This window comes from Colletotrichum navitas (assembly GCF_030913465.1).
Source record: "Colletotrichum navitas strain CBS 125086 chromosome Unknown LY79scaffold_23, whole genome shotgun sequence".
Lineage (NCBI taxonomy): Eukaryota > Fungi > Ascomycota > Sordariomycetes > Glomerellales > Glomerellaceae > Colletotrichum > Colletotrichum navitas.
The window spans coordinates 340,650-366,316 of NW_026850569.1; the positions used below are offsets into that span (position 1 = coordinate 340,650).

Below are 25,667 nucleotides of genomic sequence, written 5' to 3' on the forward strand. Positions count from 1 at the left end.
TCACGAACGTCTCACAAACGCCTCAAGAACGCCATGCCATATCGGGGTTGCTTACACAGACACAGAAAGACACTGTTCCTCCGCCATTCGATTGGGACAATGCTGTTGCCTCCATGGTCAAACACCAAAGAATATGTCGGCCACAACACGGTTCGGGATCTTCGGGACAATATACGGCGGCTGTAGGCTGTCTGCTATCACATCGAAGGATTTCATGAATCCTTTGAGACACGAAGGGGCTGCCTCATAACGACCTGTCAACCCCAAAAGATCTTCCTCTGCGGTCCCGACCGTGGGGGCAAAAGCGCCTCCTTCAAACCCAGCGCAAGGTCTTCGGGCTAACCCCGCGAGACGTACCACACGACTCAATGTGCGCTAAACGATCCTTCGTTCGTTTTCCATGAACAAGCATATCTCTGCAGGCCGAAACGTGTAATCATGAGCCGTTCCCTTTACGAAGATAGACTGTAGGCAACCAGTAAGGAAATGGTGTCCTCCCTCCCGAGCGGCGCTTGCTTGCCTGGCTTGGTGTTTGGGGAGTTGAGCTACAGTTCAGAACGGAAATGGAGATCTCAACTAATGTGTACTGTGGACTGCTGGGACTCATTGTATCATATCGCTACTTTCATTAGTTAAATAGCTGCCTGCCCATACGTAGTTGCCTCAAGAAACGTCTCTGGCACAGCCTAACCAAGCTTCCAACACAATTCTGGCTCACTGTCATCTTGCCGCAGTTCTCTTTGAAGTCTTCTTTTTAGAATCGTTTCTTATCTGGTTGGAAACATGACTGATCAGGTTCCAATTCCCATTGCTATCATTGGCATGGGATGTCGTCTGCCCGGTGGTTCAGATAACCCAGACAAACTCTGGGACATGCTTTCAGAGGGACGAAGTGGCTGGCGTGAAATTCCTGCAGACCGGTGGAACAAGGACTCATTCTATCATCCTGATCCCGAGGCCAAGGAGGCCGTCAACTTCAAGGGCCTATACTTCCTCGATCAGGACATCGCCGCTTTTGACGCTCGCTTTTTCAACATCCATCCTCATGAAGCCCATTGTCTCGACCCACAACAGCGCATCTTGCTGGAGACGACATACGAGGCCCTTGAGAATGCCGGACAGACGATTGCTGGAATCAAAGGTTCCGATACCTCTGTCCACGTCGGAGCTTACGCTACCGAGTGAGTGATAATACTGATTCCTCATGCACCATCTCCCCCAATCTCTCTCCTCCACCGCCCTTGCGATGGAATACTCAGGCTGACACATACTTGTAGCTTCGAACGTATGGGTTACAAGGACACTGCAAGGACACCTAAGGCCCATATGATCGGCACTGGAATTGCAATTCTTTCCAATAGGATATCATATGTCTTTGATCTTCACGGCCCATCCAGCACAGTTGACACTGGATGTTCAGGTAGCATGGTGGCCTTGCATCAGGCATGTCATGGACTCCGAGCGAGAGAGTCAAAGATGGCCATCGTTGCTGGAACCCAGCTGGTCCTCACCCCTGACCAGATCATCCCGATGAGCAGTGTCGGGTAAGTACTGACCTGATTGCATATATGGCTTGCACTACGTACATGAGCTGAGATGCGACTTCAGCATGACGAACCCAGATGGCAAATGCTACGTCTTTGACAGTCGTGGCTCTGGATACGCACGAGGCGAGGGTGTCGTCACTCTGATCCTTAAGCGTCTTGATGATGCGGTCAGAGACGGCGACAAAGTACATGCCATCATTAGGAACTCTGGCCTGAACCAGGACGGCAAAACGGTCGGCCTCACGCTGCCGAACCCCATCGCTCAGGCAAATCTTATGCGACTCGTATACAAGAATGCCGGTCTTGACCCGGCAGATACAGTATATGTTGAGGCGCATGGAACAGGAACCCAAGCTGGTATGAAACTCTCACACTGTCTTTCTCTTCTTCAACTTTTCTTTCCGATCCTCTTGGAAACCCATGAGCGAGTTCTAAAGAAGAATCAGGTGATAACGCAGAAATATCGTCCATCGCGGAGGTATTCTGCCCCGGAGGCCAACGTGAGAACGGTCTCTATGTCGGTTCTATCAAGTCAAACATTGGCCACCTGGAAGCTTCCAGCGGTGTTGCAGGGCTTCTGAAGGCCATTTTGATATTGAAGCATGGAGCAATTCCCCCTAACATCGACTTTATCGAGCCCAAGCCTGTGTTGCATCTGGAAGAACGCAAGATCAAGGTATGTAATTCTCGACGCCCATTCATATTGATTGTCGAATTGCTACTAATCATCACGATTAAGATTGCAACCAAGACGGTTCCCCTTCCCTCCTCGACTGCCCCCCAGCGTGTGTCAGTCAACTCTTTCGGCTATGGTGGCACTAACGCCCATGTCATCTTGGAGGCGCCGTCTACCTACGTCAAACCGGAGGAACAGCCAGAAGACACACGGGCTTCGGCGACGGCCAATGGTGTGAATGGAAACCAGAACAAAACAAATGGCGCCAACGGACACGTTGAGATGCAAGAAACAGCTTCCCCTGACCTTGGAGACAACGGAATCAACGGGACCACCGAGGCCAACGGATCCAACTGGTCTAAGGAGACTAGCGGAGCCAACGGGACTAATGGGATGCATGAAATCCAAGAAAGCACGCCCAAAGCAGAAACCAATCATGGGTATAACCCTCAGCTTTTTGTCTTGTCAGCTCGGTCAGAGGCTTCACTCAAAGCTATGGTGTCCAACCTACGAGGATGGGTATCTTCCCATGAGGATACTTCCTCGCTCTCCGATCTCGCTTACACTCTCTCAACGCGTCGATCAGAGCTACACTTCCGCTTCAGTGCGGCGGCGGGCAGCCACGGCGAGCTCGTTTCTCTGCTCGGCCAGAGCCCCCGCATCACCAAGGCCGTCACCAATTTCCGCTCCGTGTTTCTCTTCACGGGTCAGGGAGCACAGTGGCACGCCATGGGTCTGGAGCTCACCAGAGACCATCCGGTCTTCAGAGAGTCGATGCTCCGGTCGGAGAGGATCCTCAAGCAACTCGGGGCAGAATGGAGCTTGGTCGAAGAGCTTTCCAGGGACGAGGACAGCACGCGGGTTGGGCAGGCTGAGATTTCTCAACCGTCTACCACGGCGATTCAGATCGCACTGGTGGACCTTCTCAAGAGCTATCACGTCTTCCCTGATCTTGTTCTTGGCCACAGCAGTGGCGAGATAGCTGCCGGCTATGCGGCCGAGGCCCTGGACCACGAAACTGCGCTTGAGATATCGTATAGGCGCGGTTTTATGTCACAGGCCTGCGCACGTGTCATCTCGGGCGGCGGTGCCATGATGGCCGTCGGCTTGGGCGAAGAGGATGTCAAGAAATACGTCGACCAGACCCGGACGGGGATCGTCTGCGTTGCGTGTGTCAACTCTCCCGTCAGCACCACCATCTCTGGCGACGAGTCTGCCATCGACGAGCTGAAGCAGATTCTCGATGAGGAGTCCATCTTCAACCGCAAGCTGAAGGTGGACACGGCGTACCACTCTCATCACATGAAAAAGGTCGCAGCCGAGTATCTCGAGTCCATCGCGCACATCAAGACGCGCACCCCAAACCCTGCCATCAAGTTCTACTCTTCCGTCCTCGTTGCACACAAGACAGGAGATTTCGACGCCCAGTATTGGGTCGACAACCTAGTATCCCCCGTCCGTTTCGGCAACGCTCTCGAGCTCCTCTGCCGCAAAGAGCTTGCGGATATCGAGCCGGCACCACTCACCTTGTTCACCGAGATCGGTCCCCACGGTGCCTTGGCGGGCCCTGTCAGACAGACGATCAAGGCTCTCGATTTGCCTGGCTTCAAATCAAACTACCTACCCACTCTGGCACGAGGCCGCGATGCCTCTATCAGCCTCCTGGAAACGGCAGGCAAGCTGTTTGAGTTTGGATATCCAGTATCGCTGCGAGCAACGTTGAGCGCACGAGTTGCAACAAAGCCTGCTGCGTTGGTTGATGACCTTGCCCCATACCCTTGGGATCATTCGACCAGCTATCTCTACGAGTCCAGCCTCAGCAAGCAGCATCGCTTCCGGGCGCACCCACCACACGATCTCCTTGGCTTACGAGTTACCGGGACTACCAACCAGGAGCCTACGTGGCGCAACCTTCTTGGCGTGGAAAGCCTTCCGTGGCTTAGAGATCATGTTGTCGATGGCTTCGCCATCTTCCCCGCGTCGGGCTATATCTCCATGGCCATAGAAGCAGTGCGTCAAATCAGCATCGACAGACATATCCAGGGCGTCATCTCTCGGGTCCACCTGAAAAACATATCCTTTTCCAAGTCGATTATTATCCCGGAACGTCGCACAGACGGGCTGACATCCGACGTCGAGGTCCTCCTCACGTTGAGACCCGCGAGACACTTGGCCGACCGCACGTGGGAGTCGTTCCGCATCATGGCTTTATCCCCGGAGGATGTCTGGCACGAGCATTGCTCCGGACATATCATGGTTGAGTGGACATCCAAAGAGGACGAGGTCGAGGGACTCCGCGAAGAGAACATGACCACTTCGGGCCGTCTCAAGCACCTCCAAGACATCGTAGATGCATGCGACACTCAAATAAGCGGCGACGACCTTTACAAGAACTTCGCTGACAACGGTAACGTCTACGGTCCTACTTTTGCATGCATACAGTCGGGAAAGCTCGGTCCGCGTGGAGCCATTGCTGAAATCACTGTTCCTGACGTGAAGAGCATGATGCCTCGGAAGTACCAGCAGGAGCACATTATTCATCCGTCTTCCCTCGATAACGTCTTCCAACTGGGCATTCCCCTGTACCGGAGAACCATCGGGAACGGCCCCGTGATGCCCATAAGCATCGACGAGCTGACCATCAAATGCAACATCGGGAGCAACCCTGGTACCAAGTGGACTGTGTCTTCCACCGTGCGCCAAAAAGGCTTCCGGTTTGCTGGCATTGATATCGCAGTCTTTGAAGAGACGGCCGAAGGTGCACCCCTGCTGCCAGTCCTAGACATTCGCGGGGGGGCTCTTCGCGGGATCGGCGAAGCGCCGGTTGACGAGGCTACACTTCCGTTCCATCGCAAGATGAGCTATGCTCTCAGATGGCAACCCGACGTCGACCTCGTTCCGTTTCAGGAAGAGAGCAAAATTTTCCTGTTGGTTGAGTATCTTGAACTCCTGGCCTTCAAGCAGCCACATATGAAAATCCTGGAGGTGGGATCAGGCGTTCAAGGCGGCGTGACGCTGCCATTGTTCCAAGCGCTTGATCGTCCGGAAGGTTTACTGCTCGACCGATACACTTACTGCTATCCCAACACCCAAAGCGAGTCCTTGGGGCAGTTCAAGACGCTCCTTGACAGATGGGCCGATCGTGTCGATTACAAGACTCTGGATGTCTCAAAGGATCTTGCTCAACAAGGCTTTCAGGAAGGCACCTACGACCTCATCATTGCTTCGCACGTGTTGAACGGAGCCAGCTTTGTTGATGAGAGTCTGGCGAGCTGGCGAAAGCTCTTGAGCCCTCGGGGACGGGTCGTTCTTGGCGCCCTACCAGTCGAAGATGGGCAACAGGACATTGATGCCTCGTCCGAGGGCGACTGGCACGCACGCTTTAAGCACCACGGCTTCCAGGGGGTTCTTCCGGATCATGATGGCCCTCCCGCACGACCCAAGATGATTGTTGGCATGGCCGTTGATACACGGCCTTCGGCGCGAGAAGATTTCCCTTCGGTCCGCATCGTCTGCCAATCTCGCGCAGACGACCAGTTTGTATCTCTCGCAGACACGATACTGTCTCGTGTGAGGAGCGAAGGGTTTCCCTGTTCCCTGGATGACTGCCTACCTGAGCAAGTCGACGTCGATGCCATCCACATCGTCCTTGATGACGCGGCAGACCCTATCCTTGCTTCGCCAACTGCCGAAGAGTTCACTCGGATTGTCTCCCTCGCCACGAGAGCAAAGAACATACTCTGGGTCGGCTGTCAAGCAAGCGGTGCCGACGTCCATAGCCCTGTCAAGGGCATGATCAATGGCCTCGCCAGAGTCGTGCGACGAGAGAATGCGGGCATGCGATTCGTCACTGTCGATGTACAAGACGACATCCTGTCGAGCCCGGCGACCCTGGTTTCTCAGCTTTCAAATATCATCAACAGGTCATTTACCACCCCTATCAGCACGGCACGATCCGATGAGGACGAGTATACCTTCAGCAATGGCCAGCTCCTCATCCCCCGAGTTCATGCCGACGCCAAGTTTGACGACTGGGCCAAGAAGTCCATATATGCCCAAAGCATAGAGACAGGACCCTTCCAGCAAGCAGACCGACCCCTCAAGCTCGAGGTTGAGACTCCGGGGCTCCTTAGCAGTCTCCGGTTCGTCGACGACGAAACTCCCTCGAAGCCCCTTGGGCCGTTCGAGCTGGAACTTGAGGCCAAAGCCTACGGCGTCAACTTCAAGGACGTCTTCATCGCCATGGGGCAGATGGTGCCCGGCGTCACGATGGCCGGCGAGTGTGCCGGCGTCGTTCGCAAGGTCGGCTCTGCCGTCGCCGACAAGTTCACCGTCGGAGACCGCGTGTGCGGAATATTCGCCGAACCCTTCTCGAGCCACCCGCGGGTCGACGGGAACTTCAGCTGTCACCTCCCTGAGAAGATGCCCTACTCTATCGGCGCGTCCGTCCCCGTTATCTTCTGCACTGCGTACCACTGCATCGTCGAGGTTGCTCGTCTTCAGCGGGGAGAGAGCATCCTGATCCACGCCGCTTCCGGTGGTGTTGGTCAGGCGGCCATCCAGCTTGCTCAGAAGATCGGGGCTGAGATCTTCTGTACGGTGGGCAGCAACGCAAAGCGCCAGCTGCTTATCGACACTTTCGGCATCCCGCCAGACCACATCTTCTCTTCCAGGCTTCGGACATTCAAGCAAGGCATCCTGCGGCTTACCCGGGGCAGGGGAGTCGACTGCGTCCTGAATTCGCTGTCGGGTGAATCGCTCCATGACTCGTTCGCCGTTCTCGCACCATTGGGCACATTTGTCGAGATTGGCAAGTCTGACATTTACCGGAAGAACGAGATCAGCATGATTCCGTTCGACAACAGCGTCACCTTTGCGGCCGTGGACCTGACAGTCTTGGCACGGCTCAAGCCAGCCAAGGTGCGAGAAACCCTGGTGAAGGTACTCTCTTTGTTCGAGGACGGGATTCTGCAGGCCGTGGCCCCCGTGACTGAAATGCCCATGACCAATATCGAGGATGCTTTCCGCCTGATCCAGTCCAGAAAGCATACAGGCAAAGTCGTCCTCGTCAGCGACCATGAGACTCAAGTCAAGTTAACCGTGGCACGTCCTCGACCTCTCTGCCTGCTCAAGGATGGCACGTATGTCATCTCTGGAGGTCTCGGAGATCTCGGAAGGAGGACCGCCAAGTTCTTGGCTGCTCGTGGCGCGGGACATGTGGTGACCTTATCTCGGCGGAAGCTCCAGGAGGAAGACCAACAAGAATTGGAGAAAGACCTCCGCGCGCTCGGAGCAGAGCTGCACATCATCCGATGCGATGTCACCGATCGGGAGTCAGTGCTATCGGCCGCCGCCGAATGTTCGGCAAACCTGCCCCCAGTACGCGGTGTTGTCCATGCCGGCATGGTATTGAGGGTATGATACCTTGCAGAGCTCCGATCTACTACGTTATAGCTAATCTCATCTTCAGGACCATCCTTTTGAAATCATGTCTCACGACGACTACATGACCGCCATCAAGCCCAAGGTCCAAGGGACCCAGAACCTGGACGAGGCATTTGGCGCTTCAGACTCCCTCGACTTCTTCATCATGCTGTCGTCCATCACCGCGATTCTTGGAAAGTCCGGGCAGTCAAACTACGCAGTCGGCAACGCCTACCAGGATGCCTTTGCTCACAGCAAAAAGTCGTCAAGCTGCAGGTACATAGCCCTGAACCTGGGCGCAGTCGACGGCTCGTTGGCGATCATCTCGCTCCCCCCTGCGCAGCAAGAGGCCATGCGCCGGGGATCCGTCCTCATGTCGTTCGACGAAGTCTTTGCAGTCTTGGGCTACGCCATGAGTGCACAGGCGAACGAGGATGACCTGCACCAGTTGATTCTCGGGTTCGACCGGAAGTCGATGGAGGCGGTCCACGACGAAATGGCCCTTGCGAACCCCATGTTCAGCCAGGTTCCCCGTCTGGAGCAGAAGGGGGAGCAGACGAAAGAAGACGCCGCGGACATTGGCAAGTTGCTTCAACAAGCGACCACCCCTAAGGAGGTTGAGGGAATCGTCGTAGACGGCATTCGCCAGCGGTTCGCCATGTTCATCGCGGCCCCAGTCGAGGACATCAGCCCGGATGCTTCCATGGACAGCTTCGGCCTTGACTCTCTTGTTGCCATTGAGTTGAAGAACTTCCTCGTGCGCACGTTCCAGGCAACGCTGCAGACATCCGAGGTTCTCGATGCTCCCAACATCATGACGCTGGCCAGGGTCATCATCCTCAGGTCCAAGCTCGTCTCTCAAGACACGGCGGCCGTCGTCGTCCTGGAGAAGGAGGACGCCGGCGTGGTCGAGAGAGCGCTAAAGCCGATCATCGAAAGCGCAGCCCCCGGCATCAACCACAACTTCAAGTGCTGCAGGGCGTCCAAGACGCTCCAAAAGATGCCTCTTGTTGACTTTGACGTCATGCTCGACGACTACCTGGACAAGTCGAGGATGTTCTTCTCCGCCGAGGAGTTCGCGACCCTGGAGAGGGACGTGGCGGAGTTTAGGGAGCCGGACAGCATCGGTCGGGTGTTCTACAGCCGCCTCCACGAGCAGGCCCACGATCCAGAGATCGAGAACTGGCAGGAAAAGTACTTCCTGCAGAGCATGTACCTGCAGAGGCGCATGCCACTCGCACCGTTCAACAACTTCATGGCCTTCCACCCGCTCGGGGAGATGGGCCACACCCAGGCGGAACGCGCAGCTCTGATCGCCAATATTGCCTTCCAATGCAAGCAGGATCTCGAGGCGGACCGATGGGAGCCGATGACTTACATGTTCACGGCCAACTGCACCGATCTCTGGCAGTACATCTTCAACACGGCTCGCCTGCCCGGCGTTCCTTTCGACCGGATGGCAAAGTTCCCTGGCAACGACTACATGGCGGTGCTCCACCGCGGACACATCTTCAAAGTCGAACTCAAGGACAGGGGGGAGGAGAACGTGACTGTCGAAGCGTTAACAAAGACTTTCAGCTCAATCTTGAACCGGCAAGACACTGAGGATAGCTGGACCAGCATTCTAAGCACCGACGACCGCACTTCGTGGGCCGAGGTAAGTCCATCCCCATGCTGGCCGTGCGTGTAGATGAATTTGAGTGTGTTGCTGATTGACTGACGCGCAACAGAACCGGGAAGCTCTGATGGAGGCCGACGCGGCGAATAAAGAGACCATCGACATGGTAGAAGCTGCTGCTTTCCTTGTCTGTCTCGACGACACAGAGCCTACGGACGCGGAAGACCGGATCAGGAGTATGATGATGCTCCAAGGCTTCAACCGATGGGTCGACAAGTCCATCGCATTCGTCGTGTGCAAGAACGCAACTTCCGGCACGTATGTCGAGCATACCATGATTGATGTAAGTTTCTTCGCAACACCTTGGCCCAACCCCTTCTACATACCTTGATTGGATGGAAGCCCCTAATACATGTTAGGCAATGACTCTGTTCGTGATGCAGACGGCCATCGTGCAAGGCATAACGACCTATAGCCCACCACGACAGGTCAACGGGCACGCGAACGGCGTCGCCAAGGTGCCGAGGGAGTTCCCTCTAAAGACAACGCCGGCTCTGGATGCGCGCATCCTCCACGTGCGGCGGCGTTTCGAGGAGGACATCTCGCAGTTCGGATACAGGGACATCGTCCTCGGCGACTTCGGAAAAGACATGCTCCTCGACCGCCATCTTCCCATCAAGGGCATGTACGACCTGATGGGCCTGCTCGCCAACTACTACTACTACGGCTACAACGCCCAGTCGTGGGAGGCCGTCTCCATGTCGCACTACCACAAGGGCCGTCCGGACATCGTGCAGGTCAACATCCCCGCCACCGCGCGCTTCTGCACCGCCGCAGAGGACGAGAGCGTGCCGGCGAGCCAGCGGTTCGAGATGATGGTCGAGGCCGCCAACGCCCGGAACCAGGTCATCAAGGACGCGTTTATGGGCCGCTGCTACCAGCGCACCCTGAGGGCCCTCGAGCTCTGCGCCGAGGAGGGCGAAGAGCTGCCCGGTCTCTTCAAGAACCCGCTCTACGAACAGACCGTGGAGCCGAACCAGATGTTTTCCAACACGGACGGCCTGTCTCCCGAGTCTTGCTTCATCATGCAGAACCCCAAGAGGTTCTGGATGACGTACTACGTCACCGACGCAGGGTGAGCCAAAACTCTCTCTCTCTCTCTCTTGCAACCGCATTGTCTTGGTCGAAGCTGACAAGTTTTTCTTTTTCTTTCCGCAGGGCACATTTCTCCGTCATCACTGGGAAGGAAGAGGTGATTGCTTGGGCCGACTGCCTGCAACGCGCTTCGTTGGTGATGAAGGCGCTGATAGACGCGGCATGAGATGAATGATATTGTCTTTCTTCTTGTTTCTTCTTGATTATGTGTGTCACTCTCTAGTTTGCAGAAAATCTCAATAATTCATCTATTTATTATGATGTTTGATCTTACTCGACGATCTTGGAAAATCGTATAGCTCAGTGAAGAAATATCCAGGGGCAAATGTCCCCCAAGTTGGTCAAATAAATAGCGGAAAGTGTACATTCGGAATTGCTATCTCTTTACAAGCCTTAAATACATGTCTAGGCGACTTTCTCATCTCGCACCGGATCCCGAGACGCAGCTCCTGGCGTGTCGAGAGTCGCCGTCATCGTTGTCGTGGGCTGTTCCCCTTGAGCCGGCTGCACCCGGTCGTCTGGAATCCAGCGTCTCTGCATCCCGAAGCTCAGCAGCAAAGAGATGGCGGCCACCGCAATGGGCAGGATGAAGGCTTTGGCGACCGCGTATCCAAAAGCCTCTCGGACCAGCGGCAATTCGGCCGCCGGCACCGCGCTCGCCAGGTCCGAAGCGCCGGCGTACCGCACAGCGCCGGCGTCGACCCCTGCCGGCGCCCCCGCGAGCCGCCGGGAAAGCTCCTGGGAGAAGAGGTTGGAGGCGATGCTGAGGCCCACGGCGCCGCCGAGCAGGCGGTGGAAGACGACGAGGGCGCAAGCCGTCGGCATGTCGTCGTCGGGGAGGACCACCTGCACCGCGATGAAGGGCACCTGCTCGGCGAGACCGATGCCCGCTCCGCTGAGGATCTGGAACCCCAGCCACTCCCCGATCGACGAGCCCCCGTCAAGCCTCTGGAGCAGGACGCAGCCGGCGACGAAGACGCCGGTCCCCAGCCACATGAAGGGGACGTAGTGGCCCCTGGAGCTGATGCACGCCCCCGTGACGATGATGGCGATGCTGCACGGGATGCCGTACGCGAGGCACCGCACCCCCGACGTCACGGCGTTGGTGCCCAGCACGGCCTGGAAGTAGAAGGCCAGGTAGTACATGTGCGTGTTGTGCGCCGTGGACATGAGCATGTTGAAGACGCAGCTGATGGCCACCGTACGTTGCGAGAGGATCCGTACAGGGATGATGGCCCTGTTTTCCCCCCCATAGGTTGGTCTGGTCAGCGCATGGCGATTCGAATACGAGCTCTTGTAGGGGTTTTCTTTTCTTACTCTTCTTTCTTGGTTGCTTGCAGCAGGACGAATGCCGACATGAAGATGCCCGATACAATGAGGCATGCGTAAACTCTCGGATCGGACCATGGGTATCTGCTTCCGCCCCATTGAAGCGCGAAGAAGAGAGTCACCAGGCCGATCAGGAGCATGGAGGCGCCTAGAAGGTCCAGTTTCTTCAGTTTCTCGCGCAGCGAGAGGCGCCCATGTACTGGCGTCTTTGCCTTTAGGATTTTGTATGCGATGGCAAACGTCACGGCCCCAAACGCTAGATAGACGATCAGACAGGGTTTCCTCGGACGCGGGGCACCAATCACTTACGTAGGTTGATCCTGTCGCTCGTCAGATATCCGGCATCACGTCAGAAGGAGTCATTGTGAGGGCAGGGGACGACGCACCAGAAGCAGAACCGCCAGGTAAGTCGGGGCGTGTCTGTAATCAGCCCCCCGAGAGTCGGCCCCAGCACGCCCGCGATACCGTACATGCTTGTGACAAGAGCCATCCCGAACGGCCTGGCCCGCAGCGGAACCGACCTTCCATACACCGCCAGGCTCCCGCAGAGCAGGCCGGCCGCTCCTGTTCCGGAAATCACTCTCCCAGTGATCAAGACGGCAGAGTTGGGCGAGGCAGCACATAATATTGAGCCTATCTCGACTTCATGGAAAACACGTCAGACGCAGGCCACACGGTTACGACTGGACTGACCCTAGTATAACTCACACAGGATTATTGATGTCAGGTAGAGGACTCTGGCGTCGAACAAAGTGTACAGGCGACCAAAAGTGGGCTGGAATGCCATTTCTGTGAAGAGGTATGCGCTGCCGTACCACGGGACGTCATCGAGTTGGTGGAAATCACTGGTGATCTTGGGAATGGCCGTCGCTGCGTGCTATGAGTCACTTCTTTTCCCGGGAAGAGGGCAAGAGTCTTGGCGTTCACTTACCGAGGATACTCCCGTCTATGGCTATCATGAAAGTGGCAATGGTGAAGACTGTCGACAGCAGTGAGAGCTCTTTCGGAGTCGCGTATTGGTGATTCGCAGACTCGTCACCGGTCTCCGTCTGGAGGCTGATTTCATTGCTTTCGGGGTTTGGTGTAGAATTCTCAGTCTTCTCTTCGAGGTGATGGTCGACGCCATTTTTGTTGTTGTTTTCGGTCAGCGCTCTATCGACGTTTGGCTCGGGCCGCGCAACGATTTCTAAACTACCCTTTCTACCAGGTTCCATGGTGTTTAGAGAGATGTTTCCTCCCCCCCCAGAGACCAAACGTTATGGAAACAGTGTACGAGCGTCCTCTTTTGTAAAGCAGAGGTTGTGTGGGTGTAATCCGGGCTTTTTCACCAAGACTCCAAGCCCTTCGATACAGATCAAGAGTAGTTGCTGCGGGTGCGGCCAAGGCTTGATAGACCCCAGGTTGGACGGAAGCTCCGTTCATCCCAAGGGTCTTTTGTCGAAAGAGCTTCTCGCCCCCTTCTGGGAGTCCTTTTGCCAGGTTGAGTAATTAGACACCCGCTTCGACTAGCGCATATGCAATCGCAATCCTGCCGGATGCACGTAAGCAACACAGCGAGAGAATCCTGCGGGAACAGCGCCGTCGGCCCAGACGGCAGCGTAGCCTAAACAGCAACTCTTCAGCTTCCCTTTACCGTTGACAATCCGATCCCCCTTCCCTTCCCTCCCCTACCCTACCCCTCTTAAACCGGATCGCTTACGAGCTTCCTATAGAAGATGCGCTACGGTTGATTGGGTGGTCAGCCGCAGGGAGCCCCCTTCGTGGGCCGGGGTCATCTCCGCGCATTTCAGCCTGGGCGTGCTAGTCACGGATTACATCGCGGTCAAGGAACCGCGGCCGTGGCTTGTATAGATATGTCAACAAAGACCCTCTAGGCCTGCCATTAATATTCGCATGTCATGGCTGTTGGCAGGGCTCTCGAAAAAACCAACATGATTTCCTCCAAGCTCCTCCTCGCGTTCTGCGCGTCGGCTGTGGTGCGGGCTTCGCCTCTCGCCAGAGACTGCAAGACGTTCCCAGGCAGTCCGGGTTGGCCGTCAGGCACTGAATGGTCACGGCTGAACGAGACTGTCGACGGTCGGCTCCTCGTGCCTCTGCTTCCCGGCGGCGTCTGCCACGAAGGGCAGCCAAACTACAACGCGGACCAATGTCCCAGGGTCCAAGAGGCCTGGAGAACCTTCGAGTTCCACGACGAGGACCCGGTGTCCATGATGTGGGACCTGTGGACCAACTACACCTGTCTCCCTTTCGGCGACTTTCCCTGCAGCGGAGCAGGCTACCCGGCGTACGTGGCGGATGTCGGCACGTCGACGCACGTCAAGGCCGCCGTCGACTTTGGTGAGTACTCACGCAGACGAAACCGACGTGGTGAACAACCTCGGCTGACAGACAGATCAACAGCTCGGGACCACAACGTCCGTCTGGTCGTGAAGAGCAGCGGCCATGACTATCTGGGGCGCTCGGTGGCGCCGGGGTCTCTGTCCATCTGGACGCACCGCCTCAACGGGATCGAGTACCACAAGGGCGGCTTCAAGCTTTCCGGGTCAGGCAGGAGCATATGCGGCGACGCCATCACCGCCGGCGCCGGGACGAAGATGGTCGACCTGTACACGGCCGCCAGCCAGCACGACCGCGCCGTCGTGGGCGGAGGGGCCAAGACCGTCTCGGTGGGCGGCTTCGTCACTGGAGGCGGCCACTCGATCCTGGCGCCGCACTACGGGCTCGCGGCAGACAACGTGCTGGAGTTGGAGGTCGTCACGCCCGGTGGGGAGATACTCACGGTCAACGAAGACCAGCACCCAGACCTGTTCTGGGCGATACGTGGTGTAAGCGCCGCATGTCTTGGGTAGCGCCAAACCCGGTGTGCTGAGCATTGTGCTAACGTTGCATCAGGGAGGAGGGTCGACCTTTGGGGTTGTGACTTCGGTGACGGTCATGACGCATCCATCCAAGAAGCTCACCATGGTCCTGTTCATGGCCTTTACCCTCCCCGAGGCCCCCTTCGCCATGGAACTCGCCACCTGGGCCACATCTCAGCTTCCTTACCTCTCCGACTCGGGCCTCTCGGGCTACCTGATGGCCACAATCAACTCAACGCCGCCCATCCCGCTCCCAGGTCTCCCGGAGAGGGTGGCCGGCCTGATGGGCAAGACCATCATACTGGACACCCAGGACGTGGGCGAGATCAACCAGATATTCGAGCCACTGAACAAAACCATCCAGGAGCGCTGGCCGGGCCAGGTCAACTTGCTGACGCTGACGCAGCCGTACGCCTCCTTCATGGACTGGTACGCCGAGAACTTTGACGACGGCCAAGCAGGCGGCTCGGTCTATCTCATCTCGCGGCTCTTGGACAGGGGTGCTCTGACCGACGACCTGGACGCCCTTGCCGGCGCGCTCGAGCCGATTCTCATCAACGACGGCTGGTTGGGGACGTACCTGGTGGCGGGGAAGGGGGTCAACGAAGCGAAACCCCGCGGCGGAGGAAATGCTGTTCATCCGGCCTGGCGAAAGGCATACGTCCACGCGAGTGAGTGCACCGTGATCGCGGCTGTAGTTCCAAGCCCTAAAGACGGTGAAGAAGAAGACATTCTAACGGTCGATAGTCACCTGGCTGGGATGGGGTTATCCTCCCTTTGACGATACCGCTTCAGGGAGGACCAGAAAGATTCTGAACGACAGGTTCAAGGCCATCCGCGAGCTCACCCCGGGCGGCGGTTCCTACATGAACGAAGTGAGTTCCCCCTTTTCTCGACTGCTCGGAGGGAAGTGGGCAGGTTAGGCGGTTATGCTGACGATGCGACATAGGGCTTCCCCTACGAGGAGAACTGGCAGCAGGCGTTCTGGGGCGAAAACTACGAGCGGCTGCTCAGGATCAAGCGCGAGGTCGACCCATACGATGTCCTGTGGTGCACACCTTGTGTGGGCAGTGAAGGGTGGGAGGAGAGGGGCGACGGTCACCTTTGTAAGATCCAGTAGGCTGGCACGTTTGGAGTATGCCACATATCTCGGTCAGACCTGATAGTGTTGAAATAAGGCGGAACTCAGCATGAGTTGCATATAAAAGTCTGCATCTCTAACCGCCAATGCACCACTCGCGCGTATCCATAACAGGGGATCAGACACTGCATCCGGTGATGTCCACCGTGATGGCGTCCGGAGCATTGATGTCGATAACCATGAAGCCATCGACACTGTGTCGGTCTGGTTTTGACTATCTCTTAAAGCTCAGTAGGACATGCTAAATCTTCCACACCCCAAGGAAGTAGGAGCCGCTGTCGGCGATGGAGAGTCAGCCCTTACTGAGGGGCACCGAGGCGGCGGTGGATACTGTGAGCGAAAGAAATTAGAACCGAGGCATGTGTGGTCAAGTGTGTCCAGCCGGACAATCGAAAAGCGGCTTGGCCGAGAGAGAGAGAGGGGGGGGGGGGGGGGCGCATACGCACCTTTTTGTACGAGCCCAGCGGTCGTAGCTAAGTAACGATTGCCGCCGCCTCTCATTGCACGACCGGAAGATATCCGCTCGACCATGTTATGGATCATTGCACGGCTCATCAACAAAGCATATCAAGCTCTTTCGGATAGTGTACGCAATGCTCGGGTTGAGATGCCATTGTGGGGTGAATGGAGGATGGTCAGGGAGATTCAAAAACCCCTTTATAGAAAGGGAAAGGATAGACGATAACTCGGTTAGGGGTGCCCTCTCGCGTGTATTTATTGCAAATCGGAGAGGGTGGAGGCCGGCCATGCCAAGAAGAATATCAAGACGTGGCCCCGGTACGAAGACCACCGGCGACGAGGGATCAAAGGGCTCGAGCTACATTGGCGCATGCGTAATCGGGAGCCAACCCCGGTCAAATACAGTCGAAGCTTGGGGAGGGGGGGAGGGTGGACGTCCCCCTCTATTCAGTCTTTTTCCGAGACACACACGCGTGCAAAAATGGTGGGATCAGACCATGCAATTGACATGGAACGGACACCAGCACGTGATGTTTCCTCGTCCGCTCGCCCAGCCACCGTACCAGACAGACCTTGGTCAGATGAAGATGACGAGTCAAAGAAGCACCAAGCACCAGACAGACATGGTGGTTCGAGATGTGTCACCAGTGCAGCACCTTGATTACTCTCAGCGGCTGCCTTTCATGCTGCCGCTGTCGCAAGCAAACGCGCACTTGCCAAGGCATGTTGACTCAGGAACCTGCCGTCGCGATGACGGGTCGTCCCATCAGTAGACTAACTGAATTACATGCGTACGAAATACCTACAGTTGCATATACCCCAGTGCCGAATTCGCTCGGCCGTGATACTCGGTAATACCTAGGTAAGTAAAACGAGCTACGATTACAAATACGGGCCGTCCGCCTCCGAATCCGGAGCCGGTGGGTTGGGTCTAGTCCCCCACCAATCGGCCCCACTCACCCTTGCCGGGGCAAAACTTTTTCTTCTCCCTTTGTTGCGGTTGCACGGGACGCGAGCCGACTCTCTCCGGATTCTCCAGACTCCAGTTTCCACGACTCCACGACTCCCTCACTCTGTCTCGCTGTGTCTCATCTCCATTCCATCTCTTCCTCGCTCTCTCGCTCTGTCGTTGTTTGTCGCGGTCGAACCACCACCCACAACTCCAACGCACGTTTCGCACCGTCTGATCACCCCCCTCCCCCAAGACGTTGAAGGGTTGATGCGCTGATGCGGCCCGGCGCTAGTTGAAGCAACCCTTCCGGCAGCCCGAACCCAATCCAATAATCTTAACTTTGTGCCTGTCCTGTCCTGCCCTGTCCTGCCCTGTCCTGCCCTGTGCTTCCCTCCCTTGCCAGACAGTTAGTTACCTGTCACTTTGTCTTCTTTTCTTTTCCCATAACGACCCCTCCATCTCCTCTTCCGCCGCCGCCGCCGCCGCCGCCGCCGCCGCCATCGTGGTGCCGTCTCGTACGAACCCGCCCACCACCACCACCACCACTATGGATTCCCGCCATCAAGATGACCGGGCCGGCGAGACAACGCCGCTGCTGTCGGACCAGCCGTACCAGAAGCCCGACAACGCCGAGCCGGCAGAGGGCGGCTGGCTGGCCGAGGCCTGGCTGCTGTGCCGGTACTCGCTGCCTCTCATCGCAACCTACCTGCTCCAGTACTCCTTCACCGTCATCACCACCTTCGTGGCCGGCCACCTGAGCGCCGACGACCTCGCCGCCGCTAGCATCGGCCTGACGACCATGAACATCCTCGGCCTTGCCATCTACGAGGGCATGGCCACCGCCCTCGACACCCTCTGCGCCCAGGCCCACGGTTCCGGCCGCCTCACCGCCGTCGGTCTGCACGTTCAGCGCATGCTCATCCTCATGGCCCTCGCCACCATCCCCATCGGCCTCTTCTGGGTCTTCTCGCCTTCCATCCTCGGCCTGTTTGTCAAGCAGCACCACCTCGCCGTCAAGGCCGGCTCGTTCCTGCGCGTCAGCCTGGTCGGCATGCCAGGCTACGCGGCCTTCGAGGCCCTGAAGCGCTTCCTGCAGGCCCAGGGCGACTTCAAGAGCGCCATGGTCGTCCTCATCGTCTGCGCCCCGCTCAACGCCCTCTTCAGCTGGCTCTTCGCCTTCTATCTGGGCATGGGCCTCGAGGGCGCGGCGCTGGGCCAGGCCCTGGCCAACGACCTGCGGGCCGTCTTCCTGCTCGCCTACATCGTCTTCTGGGGCCGGTGGTCGCACGGCTGCTGGGGCGGCTTCTCGCGCGAGGCGTTTGCCGAGTGGGGGGCCCCGGTGCGGCTCTCGGTTGCCGGCGCGGCGGTCAACATTGGCGAGTGGGCCGCCTTCGAGATCCTGACGCTCAGCACCTCGTACCTGAGCACGGAGCACCTTGCCGCGCAGACCATCCTCACGACCATCTCGGTCGTCATGTGGCATATACCCTTCTCCATCTCCGTCGCCGTCAGCACCCGCATCGGCCACCTCATCGGGGCGGGCCTCGTGCCAACCGCCCGGCGGGCCGCCGCAGTGTGCGCCGTCGTCTTCGTCGTCGTCGGCGTGCTGGACGCCATCCTCGTCTTCGTGTTCCGCAACCAGCTCGGCCTTGTCTTCTCCGAGGACGCCGTCGTCCGGCGGCTGACGACGAACTCGATGCTCGCCGTCGCGGCGTTCCAGCTCATCGACTCCATCATCAGCGGCTGCAACGGCGTGCTGCGCGGGCTCGGCCAGCAGTCGGTGGCGGCGTGCATCGTCTTCGTCGTCAACTACCTGGCTGCGGTGCCGGTCGCCGTCTGGCTCGAGCTGGGGACGCCGGAAATGGAGCTCAACGGCGCATGGATCGGCCTGGGTAGCGGCATGGTTGTGATTGCCATCATCGAGTGCATCTACATGAAGATGGTTCGATGGCAAGACTGCGTTGAGAGAGTCAAAGAAAGGGAAGGGTTGTAAAACGGCTTTTCTTTTGTCCTGCTTTCCTTTTCTTCTCTTCTTCTTCTCAGCGCAGCATAGAATGGCGCGGTTGCATCACATACCATAGACCAAAACTAATTATATGTAGTTGTGTTTACCGCTGGCCTGGCCTATAGCAGTACTCCATGCGGCGAAGCCCTGATGGCAAATGCGTGTGGCTAGATTGTCTTAATACAATGGAATATGGATCAACATCGATTGTTCAGCTTCATCGTCTCTTGGTGCCGAGTCGAAAGAAAGTAGTTGGTGCCGAAGCATGAGGCAGACAGACACACAGTCACGGCTTTCCCGGGATTGTCTCTGATGTTGAGTTGAGATGGTTGTGCGCAGAAGGGAAGGACCAGTCGCCGTCGGTCGCTGCTGCCATGTACAAGATACATGACGCTTAGGTAAGGCGATACCGTCTCATTATGTCAGCAGTGGCCGGGCTATGGGCGGACAGGGACGACGGTGATGGAGAAGGAAGTACTTGATTACCCAGCTGACCAGCTAGGATAAGTACTTGGTACCTGAGGTATGTCTCCGGCGCACGTCACCCGCCTTTTCCCATCTTCAAACCCTCCTCCACTCTCGAACACCATCGCCAAATTACCCACGCGCATCTTAGCCGCACATTCACGTCTCCAGCGATACCAGATCAAGTCCACGCATCTTTCGGCCGGAGCAGGTACCGACTGCTATGCCCTTCCGCCTCTCAGTCGCCTGCCTGTACTTGCTATGCCGCGTAACGGGACTCAAGGCCGGGCCGTCGCCTCCAGACAATCTGTGTGCCCCGTGTGCTACAACCTAGATCGGGACCGTATACCCGTGTTGAACCCGCCCGCCAAGTTTCCGACTCTTCTGTCATGCGAGTTCAAGCAGCTTGCCAGAGCCGGCAAGAAGGGATGCCAGACATGCTACGCCATCAAAGTAGGCATGCTGCTCATGCTGGGTCTCGACGCTCACGAGCGAAAGCTCAGGTTCAGTTTGTGTATCGTCTGCATAGAGCTCAGTGATATCGTCAGAGTGTTTTTCGTTACCGCCTACACCGATCCCCAAGGCAACCTCGTTCCGAATCCGCTGTCCTTTGAGGTTTTCACCCAGGTGGCCTTTGAGCTTTTCACCAAACCAGGTGAGAGCCACTTGCACCTCGCCAATTACACCCGAATGCTGCCTCTGATACTGACCCCGTCCCAGAAAAGCCGTCGCCCTGGCCCGCCTTCGGCCCGGCCAACGAGGTCACTCCGACCTTGCACTCCAAGCGTCGGCAAAAGATGATGCGTGGCTGGATCGAGAAGTGCACTGCGTCGCACCCAACCTGCCGCGCAACCCTTCGCCACGGCGTCCAAGGCTCGGCTCCCAGGCGATACCTGGACCTGGGCAAGGATCCACGAAATGGTGTCAAGCTGGTCGATACTTCCGCCTCTCCCGGATCTTATGTCGCCATCATCCACGGCGTTGCCCGGCCCTTGCCGGTCCCTTGTTCATTTACCACCGCCGAGAACCTCGAGGAGCGTCAGAGGCGCATGGAATGGTGGCGGATCCCGGTGGCCTTGCAAGAAGCCTTGACAGTGGCCAACGAGCAGGGCGTTCGGTACGCTTGGATCCCCGATTTTTGCGTCCTCCATGGCGACGTCGAAGACCACAACTGGCATCTGGACCGCGAAGATGCCATCTTCCGGCATGCGCACTTCACCATTGCGCTGGCCGATACCACCGATCTCAGGCTCAGCAACTTTCGCCCAGTCCGTAAAGCTGACGCCGACGGTACCGACGAAAGGACCGGGTCCAGGACCATCCAAATCAGCCACCATGGCCGCACCTACCCCATCCAGGTCCGCCCAAGCATGCATTGGAGTGACTGGATGATGGTCGAGAGGGCATTTATGCGACCGATGGCGACCAAGACCCACCTCTTCGCCCTCAGCCGTCGCAAGATGGGCATCTTGCGACACGCGCCATCGTTTCAACGCTTTCTGCTGTCGCCCAGGGTCCTGCATCTGCACAGGGCCGAGATGGTATGGGACTGCCTAGAAGGCTCGGCATGCGAGTGCGGAGATGAGCATTACTTGAATACCCATGAAAAGGTCTCGCAACGGCTACCGAGAGAAAAGTTCCACACGATGGGTTGTATCGGAAACCTCGACCATGTGTTGCAGATGTACATGAACCTGCCGCTCTCACAGCCCGACCATAGGCTAGCTCACATGACAGGCATGCTCCGTCACATCTCCCAGGTCACCGGTAAGCGGTACTTTGCCGCCATCCCGACGAGCTCACCTGCGGAACTGGCGGGGGAGCTCCTGTGGAACCTCAACCCGAGCCCGGACCCTACCGAGTCCGGGACACAGCCCGTCACCAGAAGCTATCGCCATCACACCCCTTGCATCCCCACATGGTCTTGGGCATCCATGGTGCTTGCAGACGATCAGGTCATTGGAAGCGCCGCGTCAATCCTACCCGGTTTGAGTCTCGGTCCTCTCGTCCCGAGCCCTTCTTTCCACTTCTGGGACGCCAGATGCACAACGGCGCCAGGAAGCTCCGGAGATGGTTTGCTGGCCAGCGCGTACCAACTCGAAGTTTCGGCCAACGTGGTGCGAGGAAGGGTGCATGCCCCGCCAGAGCAGGTCATCGGGATGCACGATGCACCACAGCTGCTTTTCACACCAGAAGCTGCACCCGGCGAGATACGTTACAGACCCATAGTGTTCCGACTGGATTGCGAAGAAGTCCTCTCATCGGTGAAATCTAGTCAGAGTCCCGTGAATTTCTACTTCATGTCGCTCGGCAAGATGATGATGAAAGAAGCCGTCGCTGACCCGCTGAACATTGACGGCGTAGATGTCGGTCTCGTCCTGCGCCGCTCCCAGCGGGATTATGCGCTCGGATTCGAGCGGGTAGGTGTTTTCGCAATACCTACGGGCTTTTACCTAGACTTTAGTGTACAACGGCTAGTCCTCGTCTAAGACGGGGAAGGGAATGAAAAAGAAGAAGATGCGAGATGGAGGGGGGGGTGGGGGATGCTGGAGAGGAAACACTTGGGCCCGGAGGGCTATAGTGGCGTTCCACTCAGGCATCGTCGGCCACCGGTGACGGGCTCAGCCCCGACTTGTAGGGCCGCCAGTGGGGAAACCCGGACTGCCGTCTGGGACCGTCCGGGACCGTCCGGTCGGTCCCATCTGGCTCAATTGCCGAGAGCAGTGCTCGGTCGGCACGGGTGACAACGATGCACATCAGCTAATCTTGCCGCTTTGAAGTACTCGAGCCTATTCTCCTCGCATGCATGCTCCGGGCATGTCTGTCGGTCACCAACGCCAGCCAGTGTCGGCCAACGTCGGCTGCCTGCTTGCCTGTTCCTAAAGGCGCTTCGGAATTTAACAAAAAAAGGTGCATGACGGAGCAAAAGCAAACCGCGATCCGTGGGACTCGAACCCACAGCCTTCCGATGGCCTTTTTAACAATGTAAAAGTCGGACGCTCTGACCAAGTTGAGCTAGGAAAGCGAACCGGCCGATTGGGGTCCGTTGCCGAGCACCGTTTGATGGTTATATTCCCATGGGTGGTGGAGCAGCGAGTGGATCTACCGCGCTTAGGCTGGAAGCCTCGGTGACCAGCCTGTGTCTCTGACTCAATAGCCTGGTTGTTCGAGTTGTGGAAGGGAGTAAGAGACGTTGGTGAAGTCGGCGCGGAGCCCTATGCAGTATTGAAGACCGACGACAGCCACCAGCCACGTCCTCCATAGTAATTAATCAACATATACAGAAAGAATTATGGGGGCGAAATCGAGAGGCTCGGAGGATTACTCGAAAAATCATGGCTAGTTGTTCTTGAATTGATCCGGAAGCCGCCTATACGTTCCTCCACGCTTGTTCAAATGCCGCGATTTGCTTCTCGGTGTGTTTCACATATTTTTTCATCTCGGATTCCATGACGATCGAAAGCTCAGGCGCATCTCCGTCTGGATGGAGCTTGTAGAGCTCTGCCCAATATATAGCGTCAACATGGTCAGCATTGTGGGCGACGTAGTTGAACCAGCACTGCTTGCTGGTCCAAGACTCAAGCATCACAGCAGACAGTGGCTTTTGTCCCTCCTCAGCCTGCCCCGCTTGCTCTACCTTCCTCATGGCAGCCAGAAACCGGTCCAGATAAGGCTGATAGGTTTTCAAAAACCAGGGGAAAAAGTCTCGTTCAAGACACTGGCCTGGGAGTACTCTGTGCAACCACAATGGCGGATCTTGTGCAAACTGAGCTGGCATGGCGTTGGTGAACTCGAGATCGAGAATGCCCATGATGCGGCCAGTGTTTGGATCGACGACCATGTTTCGCGGGTCGAGATCCGGGTTGAAAGGGAGGAAAGGGCCCCTGTCATCCATACGGTTGCAGAACAGAGGAATGAGCTGTTTGAAACCCATACGGGCTCTGAACCTCAGTCGGGAGATTTCGGCGGCCTGCTTCAGAACGTCCTGTTCACGGTTATGCGGCATGTTCAAATTGCGCAGTCCCCAGAGCTGGTTGTGCTGCTGATCCACCACAAAATCGAAGTAGTCGCTGGATCGCTGCAGTGGCTTGGTGGGCCATCCGTCAGTCCGATATCCGTGAACACCTAACACGAGCTGGTGCATGTCCATGGTAAAGGGGCGTTGTGTGACTTCCCATTGACTCGAGAGTCCATCCTTGGCTATAGACCCAATCTTTTTGAAACGCAAGCGGTTGAGTTGGAGGTAAAATCCGGCCAGTTGTTCGTAGACGGTCGAGCGCATGGCGTCGGCGGCATGGTCCTCGTCTGGTGCTGACAGGCTCGCCAGGAAGTCGCGAAGGTTCTCTCCTTCGATAAAGTCCATCAGGATGAAGGGGAGATGGAGTGGTGGGTTGTTGGATATTTGTAGGCTAGAGTTGTGCACGTGTGGAATAGGTATAGTCGTATTCGCTTTTAAATATTCCATCCATGCGACTTCGTTTGCCAACTTCTCTATGGCGAGAGTTAGAGGTGTATTTCCTGGCTTAGGAAATCGAAGCGCTGCGTCGTTCCCAGTGGGGAACCGAAACCGGAACATCATATTATAGGACCCTTCAACCCTTTCGACGAACTTTGCTGGACCACGGTTCAACTTTTGGGTAACGAAAACTTCCAGCTCACTAATGACGCCGTCATTAACGATGGACGATTGCCAATTCTCGTATTGCTTGCCGCCTTCACTATAAAGCAAACCATCGTACGTAACAGTCAGTGATGATGTCGGGAGTTGTTGTCCCATGGTGAAATATAAAGTAGAGAAATGACGGTGGGTAGGAGAATGTGTCGAGGGACAGGGAGATGAAAGAAAGAGATGGAAGGAGAGTGGAGGAGAAACCCTCAGTGCCACCGGATCTGCAAGCCTCATTCCTAACTGCTCTCCAGGACTCCAGACCAACTGCCCATCAGGCCGCATCGTGCAGCTTGCCTATCGGTACGTATATAGGAAAAGCAATTAACAGAAGAGGGATGTCACCGAGCACCTCCGTAGCATCCAGCGGCGTAGCTTGTGCTCGCAGGGGGCGATGCAACCATCCCAGTTGGGTAATCGTCAACTGGTTCAGAGTCACCAACCAAAGGTGCACGGAATCAAGCTGTCTATTTACATCATGAGGCGCAGGGAGCTCATCTAGTGCCAATAATTACAGGCCAAGCGATCACTCGATTGATTAGCGAAAGGGGTCTATCAGTGGTCATGGCCAGTTGGGGGTCCCAGCTGCTTCACCAAGAAGGCAAAGATAATAGTCGCTTCTAACAGGGTGCCTAGTATTAGCAGCCAGGACCCTGACTCTATATTGCCAAGGCTGTTTTAACTAATAGCCCTAACCTACCTAAGACAGCGGTAGACACTTTCACAATCCTCACCTATGCCTCAACCCCCTTCTTGGCATGTGGATGGCCTGACTTGGAATCGCGTTCGCTTAGAATGCCATCACCGACCTTCCCGAGGGATACTGAGGACTCGCTTGGCATCGCCTACATCGTACAGGCCACAGCAGTGACTTTCATTTCTACTGGTAAACTCGTCCAACGACGACACCGAGAAGTTGCAGGAAGCCTTCGTTGATCGATAAGCTGTACGATGAGGTTGGAAGACAGGCTTGGCAAGGAACGCCTAGCCGAAGAGGACTTAGGCTGGAAGCCTCGATAACCAGCCTATCTCTGACTCAATCGACGACTTTTTGTCTGCACATCGACAGCTCAAGTTGCGACTCTTCCAAGATTAAAAACAGGGGAAAGGAAAAATAAACGCTGGTTAAGGTGCTAGTTCACTGAGTCGTTGAAATGCCAAAGCTTGTTACAGCCCAGACCGCTCTTTTTGTGGACAAGGGAGAGGTGACTCCGAGGACGCGGATGAGACAGGTATAATAAGCTCTCTTGCGTCAAGGTTTGCCATTGATTATTACCACGAGGATCGATAGCTCAGTGGTAGAGCGAGAGATTGCAGTTCAATAACAGCAACCATCTCTAGGCCCCGCGTTCGAACCGCGGTCGGTCCTTGC

The 25,667-nt window shown here is 56.6% G+C and overlaps 6 protein-coding genes and 1 non-coding gene across 7 annotated transcripts; 5 read left to right on the top strand and 2 right to left on the bottom strand.

The window, feature by feature from the left end:
- Positions 1-783: 783 nt before the first annotated feature.
- Positions 784-10,586, top strand: LY79DRAFT_513609 (beta-ketoacyl synthase domain-containing protein; the record flags this gene model as incomplete). The annotated part of the gene is made up of 9 exons (XM_060554512.1): positions 784-1,181; positions 1,278-1,544; positions 1,609-1,904; positions 1,994-2,223; positions 2,287-7,638; positions 7,694-9,304; positions 9,378-9,608; positions 9,685-10,400; positions 10,484-10,586. 9 exons carry the CDS (start codon positions 784-786, stop codon positions 10,584-10,586), a joined length of 9,204 nt encoding a protein of 3,067 aa, XP_060415123.1.
- A 177-nt stretch (positions 10,587-10,763) lies between these two features.
- On the bottom strand, positions 10,764-13,305 carry LY79DRAFT_172353 (major facilitator superfamily transporter). Its single transcript, XM_060551228.1, has 6 exons — positions 12,681-13,305; positions 12,458-12,619; positions 12,136-12,391; positions 12,059-12,069; positions 11,738-12,005; positions 10,764-11,681 (listed from the first exon to the last, which is right to left on the bottom strand). The coding sequence occupies exons 1-6, from the start codon at positions 12,961-12,963 to the stop codon at positions 10,826-10,828; spliced, it is 1,836 nt and encodes a 611-aa protein (XP_060415124.1). The 5' UTR covers positions 12,964-13,305; the 3' UTR covers positions 10,764-10,825.
- Positions 13,306-13,680: 375 nt separating this feature from the next.
- Positions 13,681-15,727, top strand: LY79DRAFT_513506 (FAD binding domain-containing protein; the record flags this gene model as incomplete). The annotated part of the gene is made up of 5 exons (XM_060554499.1): positions 13,681-14,086; positions 14,150-14,574; positions 14,642-15,278; positions 15,355-15,482; positions 15,557-15,727. The coding sequence occupies 5 exons, from the start codon at positions 13,681-13,683 to the stop codon at positions 15,725-15,727; spliced, it is 1,767 nt and encodes a 588-aa protein (XP_060415125.1).
- Positions 15,728-17,626: 1,899 nt separating this feature from the next.
- LY79DRAFT_551114 (MATE efflux family protein) lies at positions 17,627-19,487 on the top strand. Its single transcript, XM_060557614.1, has 2 exons — positions 17,627-19,188; positions 19,236-19,487. The coding sequence occupies exon 1, from the start codon at positions 17,707-17,709 to the stop codon at positions 19,150-19,152; it is 1,446 nt and encodes a 481-aa protein (XP_060415126.1). The 5' UTR covers positions 17,627-17,706; the 3' UTR covers positions 19,153-19,188; positions 19,236-19,487.
- A 403-nt stretch (positions 19,488-19,890) lies between these two features.
- LY79DRAFT_513546 (uncharacterized protein) lies at positions 19,891-22,118 on the top strand (the record flags this gene model as incomplete). The annotated part of the gene is made up of 2 exons (XM_060554507.1): positions 19,891-20,284; positions 20,350-22,118. The coding sequence occupies 2 exons, from the start codon at positions 19,891-19,893 to the stop codon at positions 22,116-22,118; spliced, it is 2,163 nt and encodes a 720-aa protein (XP_060415127.1).
- An 881-nt stretch (positions 22,119-22,999) lies between these two features.
- Positions 23,000-24,455, bottom strand: LY79DRAFT_702959 (uncharacterized protein; the record flags this gene model as incomplete). Its single annotated transcript, XM_060564954.1, has 1 exon — positions 23,000-24,455. The coding sequence occupies exon 1, from the start codon at positions 24,404-24,406 to the stop codon at positions 23,000-23,002; it is 1,407 nt and encodes a 468-aa protein (XP_060415128.1). The 5' UTR covers positions 24,407-24,455.
- A 1,121-nt stretch (positions 24,456-25,576) lies between these two features.
- On the top strand, positions 25,577-25,664 carry LY79DRAFT_t105. The gene has a single exon. It is a non-coding gene; the product is annotated as a tRNA-Cys (tRNA).
- Positions 25,665-25,667: the final 3 nt, after the last annotated feature.